Genomic DNA, 15,498 nt, shown 5'->3' with positions numbered 1-15,498 from the left:
TCCTGTGTGGGACCGAACAGGGCTCTATTCACTGCCCCACACTGGACCATAGAGAAGTTTAGTGCCCCCAAAACGCACCTATGTGACCCCCACAAACCTCCCCACCCAACCTCCCCCCTTTTGCCCGTCTGCTCGTTTTCTCGTTCGGTTTCACAGTGTCAGCGTTGTTTCAGTAATTATGCCCATTGTTTGACTCTGTGACTGTTTTTAATTATGTTTTACGGCGCACGTTTTTGCAGGTTTTCCGAAGTGGTTTTAAAAATACAAATGACAATTAAACTAAAGTCTCCTCTGTGTCCCACCTCGGCAGTATAACACCGAGACTTTCACCAGGGGGGCAGAAACAAAGGTATTACTCACACTGCTGATTACTGAGCTACTTTTGAATGAGCGTGTCGATTTTTACAGTTGTGACTTGCAGGAAACTTCTTTTAAAATCAAGATAAATGCAAGTTTAAAGGTGCATTGTGTAACTTTTCTATAGACACAATGTGACATTAAATATTTATTCAATTATTGGTGGTTTTATAGCTTAAAAATACCGAAAAAAAAACATTGTGGTCTTGTCTCGGTCTTGAAGGCGCTCGGACTCGGTCTCGTCTCGGTCTTGAATGTGTTTGGACTCAGTTTTGTCTCGGTCTTGAATGCTCGGACTCGGTGTGCTTCTCGTCTTGTCTCTCTTGAATGTGCTTGGACTCAGTCTTGTCTCGGTTTTGAACGTGCTTGGACTCGGTCTTGTTCGGTCTTGAATGTGCTCGGACTCGGTCTTGTCTCGTCTTGAAGGCGCTCGGACTCGGTCTTGTCTCGGTCTTGAATGTGCTTGGACTCAGTCTTGTCTCGGTTTTGAACGTGCTTGGACTCGGTCTTGTCTCGGTCTTGAATGTGCTTGGACTCGGTCTTGTCTCGTCTTGAAGGCGCTCGGACTCGGTCTTGTCTCGGTCTTGAATGTGCTTGGGCTTGGACTCGGTCTTGTCTCGGTCTTGAACGTCTTGGACTCGGTCTTGTCTCGGTCTTGAATGTGCTTGGACTCGGTCTTGTCTCGGTCTTGAATGTGCTTGGACTCGGTCTTGTCTCGGTCTTGAACATGCTTGGACTCAGTCTTGTCTCGGTCTTGAAGGCGCTTGGACTCGGTCTTGTCTCGGTCTTGAATGTGCTTGGACTCGGTCTTGTCTCGGTCTTGAATGTGCTTGGACTCGGTCTTGTCTCGGTCTAAAAGGCGCTTGGACTCGGTCTTGTCTCGGTCTGAATGTGCTTGGACTCGTCTTGTCTCGGTCTTGAAGGCGCTTGGACTCGGTCTTGTCTCGGTCTTGAAGGCGCTTGGACTCGGTCTCGTCTCGGTCTTGACTCAGTCTTGTCTCGGTCTTGAATGTGCTTCGGACTCGGTCTTGTCTCGGTCTTGAATGTGCTTGGACTCGGTCTTGTCTCGGTCTTGAATGTGCTTGGACTCAGTCTTGTCTCGGTCTTTGAACGTCTTGTCGGTCTTACTGTCTCGTCTTGTGCTCGGACTGGTCTTGTCTCGTCTTGAAGGCGCTCGGACTCGGTCTTGTCTCGGTCTTTGAATGTGCTTGGGCTTGGACTCGGTCTTGTCTCGGTCTTGAACGTGCTTGGACTCGGTCTTGTCTCGGTCTTGAACGTGCTTGGACTCGGTCTTGTCTCGGTCTTGAACATGCTTGGACTCAGTCTTGTCTCGGTCTTGAAGGCGCTTGGACTCGGTCTTGTCTCGGTCTTGAATGTGCTTGGACTCGGTCTTGTCTCGGTCTTGAATGTGCTTGGACTCGGTCTTGTCTCGGTCTAAAAGGCGCTTGGACTCGGTCTTGTCTCGGTCTTGAATGTGCTTGGACTCGGTCTTGTCTCGTCTCTCGGTCTTGAAGGCGCTTGGACTCGGTCTTTGTCTCGGTCTTGAAGGCGCTTGGACTCGGTCTTGTCTCGGTCTTGAAGGCGCTTGGACTCGGTCTTGTCTCGGTCTTGAAGGCGCTTGGACTCGGTCTTGTCTCGGTCTTGAAGGCTCGGACTCAGTCTTGTCTCGGTCTTGAATGTGCTTGGACTCGGTCTTGTCTCGGTCTTGAACATGCTTGGACTCGGTCTTGTCTCGGTCTTGAATGTGCTTGGACTCGGTCTTGTCTCGGTCTTGAAGGCTTGGACTCGGTCTTGTCTCGGTCTTGAAGGCGCTTGGACTCGGTCTTGTCTCGGTCTTGAATCTCGGTCTTTCTTGAATGTGCTTGGACTCGGTCTTGTCTCGGTCTTGAACGTGCTTGGACTCGGTCTTGTCTCGGTCTTGAAGGCGCTTGGACTCGGTCTTGTCTCGGTCTTGAATGTGCTTGGACTCGGTCTTGTCTCGGTCTTGAACATGCTCGGACTCGGTCTTGTCTCGGTCTTGAATGTGCTTGGACTCGGTCTTGTCTCGGTCTTGAAGCTTGGACTCGGTCTTGTCTCGGTCTTGAAGGCGCTTGGACTCGGTCTTGTCTCGGTCTTGAATGTGCTTGGACTCGGTCTTGTCTCGGTCTTGAACGTGCTTGGACTCGGTCTTGTCTCGGTCTTGAATGTGCTTGGACTCGGTCTTGTCTCGGTCTTGAACGTGCTTGGACTCGGTCTTGTCTCGGTCTTGAAGGCGTCTTGAACTCGTCTTGTCTTGAACTTGGACTCGGTCTTGTCTCGGTCTTGAATGTGCTTGGACTCGGTCTTGTCTCGGTCTTGAAGGCGCTTGGACTCGGTCTAGTCTCGGTCTTGAATGTGCTTGGACACGGTCTTGTCTCGGTCTTGAATGTGCTTGGACTCGGTCTTGTCTCGGTCTTGTCTCGGTCTTGAACATGCTTGGACTCGGTCTTGTCTCGGTCTTGAATGTGCTTGGACACGGTCTTGTCTCGGTCTTGTCTCGGTCTTGAATGTGCTTGGACTCGGTCTTGTCTCGGTCTTGTCTCGTCTCGGTCTTGAACATGCTTGGACTCGGTCTAGTCTCGGTCTTGAATGTGCTTGGACACGGTCTTGGTCTTGTCTCGGTCTTGAATGTGCTTGGACTCGGTCTTGTCTCGGTCTTGTCTCGGTCTTGAACACGCTTGGACTCGGTCTTGTCTCGGTCTTGAATGTGCTTGGACTCGGTCTTATCTCGGTCTTGAATGTGCTTGGACTCGGTCTTGTCTCGGTCTTGAAGGCGCTTGGACTCGGTCTTGTCTCGGTCTTGAATGTGCTTGGACTCGGTCTTGTCTCGGTCTTGAAGGCGCTTGGACTCGGTCTTGTCTCGGTCTTGAATGTGCTTGGACTCGGTCTTGTCTCGGTCTTGAATGTGCTTGGACTCGGTCTTGTCTCGGTCTTGAAGGCGCTCGGACTCGGTCTCATCTCGGTCTTGAATGTGCTTGGACTCGGTCTTGTCTCGGTCTTGAAGGCGCTTGGACTCGGTCTTGTCTCGGTCTAAAAGGCGCTTGGACTCGGTCTTGTCTCGGTCTTGAAGGCGGACTCGGTCTTGTCTCGGTCTTGAATGTGACTCGGTCTTGTCTCGGTCTTGAAGGCGCTTGGACTCGGTCTTGTCTCGGTCTAAAAGGCGCTTGGACTCGGTCTTGTCTCGGTCTCGACAAGTGATAAAATGGAGATAATTTATAAAAACATTGATATAAATGCGCCAAAATAACTGTAAAATACAAATAAATGTCAAAAAAGGACAAAGATGGTCTTGATTTGGTCTCGATGGGCCTGGTCTTGGCCTTTAAAAGTCTTGGTCTTGTCCTGGTCTTGGTCTCGATTAGTGCAGTCTTGACTACAACACTCACTTTTAAAGTTGCATCTCGGTTCCACTGTTGTGACGCATCGACCAATCAGCTTCACACACCTAGTGTGAAGTGGCAGAAGCACTTTGTTCCTACATGAACTGACCACCTCTTACACTTCAATAAAAAAAAAAAAGACATTGTGGAATTCGTCATATTTGTTTTTGCAGTTTGGGGGATTATTTTTCCTGTACACATATCGAGATCTATATCGAATATCGAGATAAAGCAAAATATATCGAGACATATTTTTTGCTCCATCACCCAGCCCTAATAGTTTTAGTTTAGTTTAGTTTATTGTACTTATTTAGTGTCATGCACCATTTATTTACTTAAACATAAGTGTCCTTTTACGTTGGTCCCAGACTTTCAGCACAAACTGAGCCAACTTGAAAACATTACATTTAAACAAATACTTCAGTCTCTCCTCAACAGACACAAACCAACAGTAAGACACATCAGACACAACTGACAGAGCAGATCATGATACAAAGGACAGTAAAACAGAAAATGCATTTCATTTTCAACGTCCTTTAAGTCTCATTTCCAAGGCCAGAGTCAGAGTCCCACACCTCAACTGGGCACATACTGACCTCTGACCTCTGACCTCTGCTCAGGTTCAGAGTGACATAGTAATAATAATAATGATCATTTTAATACAAAAACGTTCACGATTAGTCGATAATTGATCGTTATTCTCCCGACGATCGATTAAGAAAATTTTATCGAATGCCCATCCCTAGTCGGAGAGGCTGACGGCGCAGACTGTCAGCCTCTCGTGTGTCATTATGCCCCAGGGCAGCTGTGGCGACAGAACTACAGCCTCTAATGAGAAATGATCGATGCATACGATTGTAAAGCGACTTCTGAGCATCAAGAAAAGTGACATATACAGTAAAAGTCTAATGCATTTTTACAGTAAGTTGCCATGGAAACTGACAGACACTTGGCTCACTTTGCTGTTTGTGTCTGGTTCAGTGGGTGAAATGTCTTGCCCAAGAGCACAACAACAGTGTGCAAAAGTCTTTTATAACCGAGCAAATGTATCTGTGCACCAGCTGCTTCTGTCCTTAATGAAAGTTGTGAAACACCTTATAGAAAAAATCACCTTTTATCTTTACAAATGAGTGATTCCCGGGTGCGTTTGACTTTCACTCCGGTTCAGACGCGAGTTTGTGGCTCAGTGATTTTCTGTTTGAGTTTTGCATCAGATCTGCTCCTAAAACAACAACAGAGCTGCTCCTCAAAACAAAAGGTTCCCGCGCGATTCCCACAGACAGGACCAGTCTAACACAACAACGCGCAGAGGCTCAAGGGCACAAGGGCAGAGAGGTGACAGGACCAGGGATGTGGACCTGGAATTTTATGACTCAAGAATGTGAACTGCCCCATTTGAATTAAATATTATTGTCCAAAAATCATGATATCCTCTATAATCCAGCAGTAGAGTTTGAATAGAAGCGTATTTGACTGTTGCTCTGAATGTTTCTCTCTTTCATTCTTTCTCAAACTGACTCTTTCTCTGCTCAGTGTTGAACTGTTGGTTTGGATTTTCTCTGTTGGTGATTGTGGCCGCGACAAAACAGAAGGTGATTGTGCGTCAGGTTTGTGCTGAGGACAGAGAGGTGTTCAGGTGAAACAGGGACCTCTGTGTCGTCTGAGGTCAAAGGTTAACAACACACGCGACCCCCGACCCCCCTCCCTCCCCAGGGCCCCGTACATGAGCTGAAAGAGCCGCACACACGAACAGTACAGAAGAGAGAGAGAGAGAGAGAGAGAGAGAGAGAGAGAGAGAGAGAGAGAGAGAGAGAGAGAGAGAGAGACAGAGAGAGAGAGAGAGAGAGAGAGAGAGAGAGAGAGAGAGAGAGAGAGAGAGAGAGAGAGAGAGGAGAGGGGGGGGGGGGGGGGGGGGGGGGGCAGAGGAACCATGAGAGGGAAACCTCTGTTTCTGACTCACGTGCCAGACTCAGAAACAGAGATTATTATTATTCACGGTGACCGTGCGCGTGAGCGGCGGTGTTCAGTGTTTTGTAGTAGTAGATTGTTTTATCATTAGCTCAGAGCCTCGTGCATCACAACTACACTACTGTAACTGTAACTGTAACTGTAACTGTAACTATCAGAACTATTAGAACTCTAACAGTTTCAGTGACAGTGTCGCGTGAGTAAACGCTGCACGTGCATGAGATGAGTTTTCAGTAGAAACACGTGCGCGTGTGTACTGACCGTGCGCGTTCCTCCCGCTCAGCAGCTGCGCGTGCACCTGCAGAGGCGCCCACAGCTCCGGGTCCAGGTCCACGGTGGAGTCCAGGCGCGCGGAGGTCACGGCTCCGGGCTCGTGGTTTTCTCTGGCCGCGTGCAGCGCGCGCACCACGATCTCCTCCACAAGCCCCTCCGTGCACGCGGTCAGGTACACGGCTGCGTACTCACGCACGCGCACAGACACGCGCGTGTCCACCATCCACCTGAAGAAGCGGCCCACGGAGAGCACGAGCCCGCAGCTGGAGGACTTGCTGCGCGTGCGCGCGGTGTCGCTGCTCATACAGTGGAGAGACACCGCGCGCACCGCCGCCGCGACGCACCGCTCCGACAGACCCGCGCTCAGGACGATCCGCACCGCGCTCCGCACCTCCAGGCGCGTGCACCGCCGGTGAACCGCGCTCAGTCTCTGCGCCTCGCGCGCAATGCGCATCACCGGGTTCCTCACGAGCGCGGACAGACGCCGCACCGCGTCTCCGGTGAACGCATCCCAGCCGCACGCGCGCCGCACCACCTCTCGCAGCTCGTGCGCACTCCAGGGGTACTCCTCGAGCTCCGGGAGCCGCGGCAGAGACCGGAGGTCCTCACTGAACCAACTCCCGCTCCGCGCGTCCCAACTCCCGCCGCCGCTGCTCACGGAGCCGCTGCTCGCGCTCCTGCGCACGTGGCCCGGCTCCAGGCTCGTCATGGTCCAGACTGAGTCCAGGACCAAGTCCCGCTGAACTTGGGGTCCAGAGAGCGCGCCCCCGCGGGGCCCAGAGAGCACGCCCCCGCGGGACCGGAAGTGCCCGCCGCTGGAGCCGCGATCCCAGAAAAACAAAAGAACTGTTCAAGAACCAAGAACAAGAATCAGACTTTTAATGAAACAAGTCATTTATTTAAATGTTCTAACTATGAACAGCTGTAAACAGGAGTCACTGAGGGTTTTCCACACAGTCGATGAACTTTACACACACATCAGATCCACTTCATGAACAGAACAGACTTTTGTTTATGTCGCTGCAGTTTATAAAGTTTTATCAAGTTCATCAGGGACATGCGTTTAACGACCTGACCGCTAGAGGGCGGCCTCCCACTGTCCTGATCACAGACACAACTGTCATGTTCCAGTTTCTTCATGTTTCATCCATGTATTATTCAATATTAAGACAGTTTAAATAAATAGAGGGTCAGCAGTGAGCCAGCTCACACAAACATAAGGCATCAGACCAGTTACAAAAAATAAAACCTGCTTTAGCATAAACACCTTTTCTTTCACTGTCCACAAACTCACAGGAGCAGAACTCGGCTCAGCGTCATGGTTCAGAGCTCCTTTAAAACATCAACACTGAAGAAAAAAACGAACATTTCCTGTGACACTTTACGGTTCAAGTTTGTTCAAACATGGCACGCTGCAGCTTAAAGGTCCTGTGTTATGTTTTAGTCAGAGTTTTTGAACTCATGTTGAGACACTTCAAAGTTATAGCTTGAAATTTATTCCTAAGGACGTAGAGAACAAGTCAAACAAGTAATTCAGCCTTAAAAACATGGGCCCTGCCTGGATTAACACCTAATGACATCACAGGGTGGAACCAAATGAAAAACAAACAGAGATTAAGAGCGTTCTGACATGACTAAAGCCCAAAAAGTCATGGTAACATACCACAGGACCTGGAGACGGTGAGTGTGATGGTCAGGTTGGCACATGTGTTTGTTTGGCACTGGCAGCTCACACACACTCACAGCTCTGCAGATTCTTATTGTTCTGGGCAGTTTAACAGCTTTTCTGAACATGGATTGTGCTTATTAAGACTCTGACATACAAGTCCTTTTACTCTGAAATTCTGTAGAAAAACCTGGACATTACGCTGAGAACGGCTGCCACATCTTTGTCCGTCTGCCCCAGGGCGGGTGTGGCCACGTATTACCACACGCTTTGACAAAACTTCACAAAGACGAGTGGGTCTGGAGGGACATTCGGTCTCACATCCTCTTTCCCGAGCCACAGACTGTATAAAGAAGTGGACTGAGCGAGTGTGACGTCGCCCGCAGCGATCCAGTCAAATGAAGCTCATCGAGGCTGCGGTTAGAAGAGCGAATCTGGAGAATCTGGGGTTTCGTTTTAGGAATTTGGACCAGAAGTATCAAAGCGACCAAAGAGTCAAACTGGAGCCACGCTGTTGCCCCTTACAGGAAACCAGGTCTAAACGAGCACTAATCCAGGACTAAACCAGGACTAAAATCAGGACTAAACCAGGACTAAACCAGGACTAAAATCAGGACTAAAACCAGGTATAAACCAGGACTAAACCAGGACTAAAATCAGGACTAAACCAGGACTAAAATCAGGACTAAACCAGGTATAAACCAGGACTAAAATCAGGACTAAAACCAGGTATAAACCAGGACTAAACCAGGACTAAAATCAGGACTAAACCAGGACTAAAATCAGGACTAAAACCAGGTATAAAACCAGGACTAAAACCAGGACTAAAACAGGACTAAACCAGGACTAAACCAGGACTAAAATCAGGACTAAACCAGGACTAAAATCAGGACTAAAACCAGGACTAAACCAGGACTAAACAGGACTAAACCAGGACTAAAATCAGGACTAAACCAGGACTAAAACCAGGACTAAAATCAGGACTAAACCAGGACTAAACCAGGACTAAAATCAGGACTAAAACCAGGTATAAACCAGGACTAAACCAGGACTAAAATCAGGACTAAACCAGGACTAAAATCAGGACTAAAACCAGGTATAAACCAGGACTAAACCAGGACTAAAATCAGGACTAAAACCAGGTATAAACCAGACTAAACCAGGACTAAAATCAGGACTAAACCAGGACTAAAATCAGACTAAAACCAGGATAAACCAGGACTAAAATCAGGACAAACCAGGACTAAACAGGACTAAAATCAGGACTAAATCAGGACTAAACCAGGACTAAAATCAGACTAAAACCAGGTATAAACCAGGACTAAACCAGGACTAAAATCAGGACTAAACCAGGACTAAAATCAGGACTAAAACCAGGTATAAACCAGGACTAAACCAGGACTAAAATCAGGACTAAATCCATGACTAAAACCAGGTATAAACCAGCTCTAAACCAGGACTAAACCAGGACTAAAATCAGGACTAAAACCATGACTAAAACCAGGTATAAACCAGCTCTAAACCAGGACAAAAAACAGCTCCAAACCAGGTCTAAACCAGGAATAAACCAGAAATAAACCATAACTAAAACCAGGTCTAAAACCAGGTCTAAACCAGCTCTAAACCAGGACTAAACCAGGAATAAACCAGAACTAACACCAGGACTAAAATCAGGAGTAAAACCAAGTCTAAAACCAGGTCTAAACCAGGATTTAACCAGGACTAAACTATGCCACGTAGGCTCGTCTGTCTTTACCTACTTTAATGGGAGGCTCACATTCACCCAATCTGAAAACCCCTGGTAAACACGAACACCATTTTTAAATCCCCGCCTCCTCGCGTTGTGGCTGTGAATTACTTTGCCGCGCACAGACCTCGCCGCAGATCCATGAATCAAAAACGACGGGGACAAAGCGGCGGCGGCGGCAGTGTGCGTTCAGTCGATGCAGAACTGTAATTCGGCCTTAACTCTTAATTAAGAGCTCTCTGTAGTACGCTCATTCACAGATCTCGCTTCTTCGGCAGCACGGCCTTACCTAACCAAATTCCTGTGGGAAACACTGATTACTGTATAGTATTTTTCACATTTAAAATCAACAGTGCACCTTATAATCCGGTGCCTTTCGTATTAATTCTGGTTATGTTTACTGACCTCGAACCAGTTTTCACATACTATATTCCACTGAGTCATGTCCTTTAGTCCGACAGAAGCTAAACCGCTCCTTAATGAGCTGTTTTTTGTTTTGTTTTTCCCCCAGCACTTATAGTTTATGCCAATGAGCGATGTGGTTTTAAGTTTAATTTCTGTAAAACGTAAACAAATGTGCTCAAAGCTGCATTAAACACACTATTACTCAGTGTCTATTTGAGTCGACCTCGTAGGGAATAAAAAAGTCTCAAGTGTCGTCCATTTGTTTCGCTTAAAGGTTGTATGGAGGATTTTTTTTTTTATTTCAAATTGTCAATGAAAGTTTAAAATACCAGTACAGAGACGCAGCAGCCTCGTAATTATGATGACCAAAAAAAAAAAAGAATGAAAATCTATCAACTGTGGACGTAGTGAGGCCAGATAAACATCAGCCAATAGAAAACAAGGCTACCTCATTTCCTATTGGCTGTTAGGTTGTCAATCAAACTCCCTACGTTTCTACTGTAACTGACTCGTCGGTGCGCGGGGATTATGTAGTTTATGCAGCAGTTTTTAGAGAATTTTTCAAACTGTAGCTTCCTCGTAATTCGCACAAAGTTTGTTGCGATGGCGGACGAGAATCAACGACCGGTTCGCCGTAAAAGAAAGTCAATTTTTGAGGTCGCTGAAAGAAGAAGAGAAGGGGAAAAGGAGCCAAGACAAACTGAGGTGATTCTTGGAGATCTCTTCCAGCGATTGGACGAATGAAGCAGATGAACGGTCTAAAAACTGATGCGCTGGTCGATAAATTATTTCTAAACAGGTCACTTCAACAGTAATTCTGAACACGCACTGGATGTAAACAAGCGTGATTTCTAGAGTAAAGAGGCGGGAGGAGATGTTTCTACTGAAGGAGCGGTGGAGGAGGAAGGTGGTGTCACTCATGTACAACATTTGAAAAAGGACCGTCACTGTATGTCACTTCCCTTAAAAAAATCCTCTATACAACCTTTAATGCGCCTTATAGTCTGAAAAATATGGTAATACTAATTGTTAAGAGACACGATCAGTCAGTCAACAATAAAATATCCTCATTAATGTTCAATAATGGTCACAGTTTTTTTTTTTATGATTCACGAATAATGTCTATTGACTTGAGTCCCCAGAAAAAAAGTTTGGGAAACACTACTCTGCTGGGAGCAACCTCGGGGAAAGACACGTTCATATTTTGATTTACGGGCAAAACAGTGAAATAAAAACCCCAGGATCATGTCGAGCGGGTTAATACGAACATTTTAACTCTTTCCCCCATGAAGACGACATTTGACGAGCCCCTTTGGATCCTTAACGACGTGTTTCGACACTTCCGCTGTTTCACTAAAGACGTGATTTGACGATCATTAGAAACGGCTCGGTTTTTCACATGTAAACAGAGGCTGCGATAGGTGGGGGCCACTACAACCCATTCTAGACTGACCAATAGGATTCAAGGATAAGTTTTCACCGATTTTTTCCAAAGTTAATCAAAGTAGTGACGATTGTAGCTTCGATTGTTTTCGATTTATTTCGCACCTGACCAGATAAACTCTCATTTTCAGTGAGCTGTTATAAACCCGTAAATGAGTTGAATCACATTTAAACTAGTGCTGTCATGCGATTAAAAAAATTGAGAGATTAATTAATTATGATCTGTAATTAATTAATCTAATTAATCTCATTTTAATCTCATCTAAAAATTGCTGAGAAAAGCCTTCAATTTGAGGTATTTTCATTTAAATTCATTATTACATTATTGTGGCAGATCAAAAGACTGATATAGATTTAAAAAAGTGACTTTATAAAGTCATTTATTGTTTAACAAATCTCTCCAATTTGGCTGTTGAGCCCAAGTCTCCATGAATAAGAAACTGTTTGCTGTAAAGTAGCAAAGACGAGGAAATCTGAACATAATAACTTTTGTCGACTTAAAGACAATAAAAAGTCCAGTCTTTCCTTAACCATATTAAAAATATTATTGATAGAGAAATGCTTTATATATGAGATCACTGGTTTAGTCCTGGTTTTAGTCCTGTTTAGACCTGTTTTAGTCCTGGTTTAAACCTGCTTTAGTCCTACTTTAGTCCTAGTTTAGTCCTGGAATGGATTAATCCTGGTTTTAGTCCTGGTTTAGACCTGGTTTAGACCTGGTTTTAGTTCTGATTTTAGTTCTGGTTTAGGCCTGGTTTAGTCCTGGTTTAGACCTGGTTTAGTCCTGGACTGGGTTAGTCCTGGTTTTAGTCTTGGTGTTAGTTCTGGATTAGAGGCGCACAGGAGGAAGCGCGGTTTACGCGAGAAAACACGACCCACACGCGGCTCACGGGAGCAGGTCGGTGTCCGCGCAGTAACTACGGAAGGAAACGTGGTCCACGCGTGTTCTCAGGTTAATGACGATGATGAAGGTGTGTTTGTGTTTGTGTGTGTTTGTGTGTGTTTGTGTGTGTTTGTGTGTGTTTGTGTGTGTTTGTGTGCATGTCCCCTTGTGTCGCAGGTCACTATAGGACAGTAGTGCAGACATCATGAGCCTATGCAGGTTGTTTTCACCAGTGACATTTAAGTTGTAGGCAATATTATATTTGTTATTTTCTTTTATATAATTTCCAAGACACGAATGCGTTTTTACCTGTGCGATGCTGCTTCTGTTCTACTGACTCTTCGACCTGACGACGTTTAACTCGCTCTTACTGCGCGCGTTTTGTGTGGGTTTCCGGCAATGAGTGGAATTACCGAAATAAAAAAATGTATAAATGTGTTTTTTGTGTGTGTGTTGTTGTCCCAATAACACATAAAAACAGGTTTTATAATAAAGCAACTCGCATACAGAAGTTAGAGATTAAAAATGAGATTAACGCGATTAAAAAACATAACGCGCTAAATATGACTGTAATTAATTAATCGCAATTAACGCGATAATTTGACACCCCTAATTTAAACATCCATAAATGAAGAGTTCAGAGTCTAAGGTTTCCAGAGATACAAATATGTCTGTGTTTCAATTAAGTTCATGAGTGTGAAAATCCTTTATAATCACTCGGGGAAGTTTGTTTTCTTTTATGCAGTTGTGCTCTATGTTTAGCCCTAGTCATATATGTTTGGGCTGTTCCTAGTCGGCGTCCACGGGGGAAAGAGGTAAGACCAAAATGACGAGGCTCATGGCAGCAGGTATTTTCAATAGAAAATGAATTGAAGCCAGAGTTGATGGAGCCGGTTTTTAAGCTATGTCCACTTATATATACAGTCTGCGGGTTCAAGCTTGCAGATGTTTTCCGATTTCAGCCTTCTGGATTCAAAAGGGACATAACCGGGAATGTTTAGTATCAAATCAAATAATAAAAAAGTAGTTCTTGAATGTTCCGCAGTATGGCATTAAACGTATCTACCCAACTTCTTAAACTGCAGGTGTTTTTTATTGCTGGAAGTACACACTCTTATTGCAAGCAGCATCGCCTCTCCACAGATCTGACCTTGCAATTCCACACATTTGTCTCCACGGAGATAGATTAAAATTGGTTTAATGCGAAACTGTGGAACAATTTTGGTTAAAAAAAATTAACACTTTCGACGAGAAAAATGGAAGGTGTACGAAAAAAGTTGTGTACTTTTGGGACAGGAAGGGCATCTGGTGTAAAAAATTAAAGGATTCTTGTTTCGTCTTGCTGGCAGTGACGTTCAGTTGACGTTTAAGTAAAAATCTAACTATAAATAAAATAAAAAAAATAGCCTGAGAATTGATACTTTGCAGCCGATGTCGGAAACATTTTCTGGGGGTGTGACGCTAACTGGAGGCACTGCTCTGTCTGAGGTTTTGTTACACTTTTATCTGAGCTTTCAAGACTGATCACAAACTCTGGAAAATGTGCTGCTTAAATCCATTTTGTGTTTGTTTTGCCACGTTTACATGATGTTTTTTTTTTTTATTCCGAATTGCGGTTTACATGGAAAACTCGTTAAATCGTTTTTATTTCATTCCGTTCGGCGTCTGGAGGTGGGGAAGGTTCTGATTGGACAGAGACACGAACGTATTTACGTCGACCGGAAGAAAACACACACTTTAGCTGCTACCGGCTTTTCTGTCATCTCGGTTTGTCGTTACGTCACGGACACAAACACGATCCAAACTTTTTTCGCGCAGCAGCTGGAGATTTCTCTCATCACGCTGTACGTCTGTCAGCTGAGGAGGAGAAGGGAGGAAGAAGACAAACTGACGCTTGAGGGTGAAAACGACAAAATATTTTATCGGAAATGCGTTTCGTTTAGACGGTGACGGCGTTTTTGGGGCTTAAAAATGCAAAAATCTGAAACCACCCTCCAGAGTGGAAAAGTTGAATACGCTCCGCTGTAGTGTTTCCGTCTACACTGCCCAAGACGCAAAACTCTGGTCAGATCTGCTCAGGTCGTCTACGTGTTTTCGTCACATACATCACCATTAGTTAAAATTTAGTTGATGCGGCGAATATTCAGATGCGCGCAATAGTCCGGAAAATACGGTAATTTATTCAGAATTAAAGCTCTCATTTAAATGTGGCATTTGTTGAATTTTAGAACTTTTTTGACAGTGTTTGTTACGGAAGCCGAGAGGGGTCACAACAAATGCAAACACGGCAACAAATACAAATGCCACAACACAACAAAAAGCCACAACAAACCAAAAAAAAGTCACAATAGAAATAGGAAATGACCACGGGACTCTATTTTAATGCAAACGCCGCAACAAATACAAACACCACAACACAAACGCAAATGCAGCAACACATCAAAAAGCCACAACACATTAAAAAGTCACAACAGAAGTGACCGCGCGACCCTATTTTCCGACGGACCGATCAAGAAGCAAGTGAAGAAGAACTACAATGTGAAAAGTAAAGGAACGGAGAAGTTGGAAACGTAAGTAAAAGTAATTTATTGTTTTATCATTATTCGTTTCATGTTATAGTTCTTCTTCTTCACTTGCCGCTTGATCGGTCCGTCGGAAAATAGAGTCCCACGGTCACTTCTGTTGTGGCTTTTTGATGTGTTGTGGCTTTTTAATGTGTTGTGGCGTTTGTATTTGTTGCGGTGTTTGCATTAAAATAGAGTCCCGCGGTCATTTCCGTTGTGGCTTTTTTTGGTGTGTTGTGGCTTTTTAATGTGTTGTGGCTTTTTAAATGTGTTGTGGCTTTTTAATGTGTTGTGGCGTTTGTATGTGTTGCGGTGTTTGCGTTAAAATAGATTCCCGCGGCCACTTCCGTTATGACTTTTTTCAGTGTGTTGTGGCTTTTTGTTGTGTTGTGGCTTTTTAGTAAGTAAGTAAGTCTTCATTTATATAGCGCTTTCACAGACATTTTCTGTCCCGAAAGACGCTTTACAGAGCATTATTTTTAATGTGTTGCGGCGTTTGTATTTGTTGCGGGGTTTGCATTAAAATAGAGTCCCGCGGTCATTTCCGTTGTGGCTTTTTTTGGTTTGGTGTGGCTTTTAATGTGTTGTGGCGTTTGTATTTGTTGCGGCGTTTGCGTTTGTCGTGACCCCTCTCGGCTTCCGTAGCAGTTTGTTAACGCGTACGTCGTGTCTCTATGATAACCGCTGAACATTCCACCATAGACACACACGTGGAGCACCCCCAGAACGATTTCACTGCAAAGTACCAACACGTCGCGCCTCACGAGTCCATCGCTCGGTACATTCGTCCCGCT

The 15,498-nt window shown here is 45.2% G+C and overlaps 1 protein-coding gene across 1 annotated transcript in view; it reads right to left on the bottom strand.

Moving 5' to 3' along the window:
* LOC110165859 (ankyrin repeat and BTB/POZ domain-containing protein 2-like) overlaps nt 1-7,136 on the bottom strand; it is a 31,632-nt gene extending 24,496 nt beyond the window's left edge. The window contains 2 exon segments of the mRNA XM_055154359.1: nt 5,981-6,842; nt 7,073-7,136. Of these exon segments, the coding sequence (XP_055010334.1) occupies nt 5,981-6,842; nt 7,073-7,136 (926 nt within the window).
* Nucleotides 7,137-15,498: the final 8,362 nt, after the last annotated feature.

This window comes from Boleophthalmus pectinirostris, unplaced genomic scaffold, assembly GCF_026225935.1.
Source record: "Boleophthalmus pectinirostris isolate CB_2022bp ecotype Guang Dong unplaced genomic scaffold, ASM2622593v1 HiC_scaffold_19, whole genome shotgun sequence".
Classification (NCBI taxonomy): Eukaryota; Metazoa; Chordata; class Actinopteri; order Gobiiformes; family Gobiidae; genus Boleophthalmus; species Boleophthalmus pectinirostris.
The sequence above is the reverse complement of the archived record's forward strand: the minus strand, read 5'-3'. Positions and strand labels throughout refer to the sequence as shown.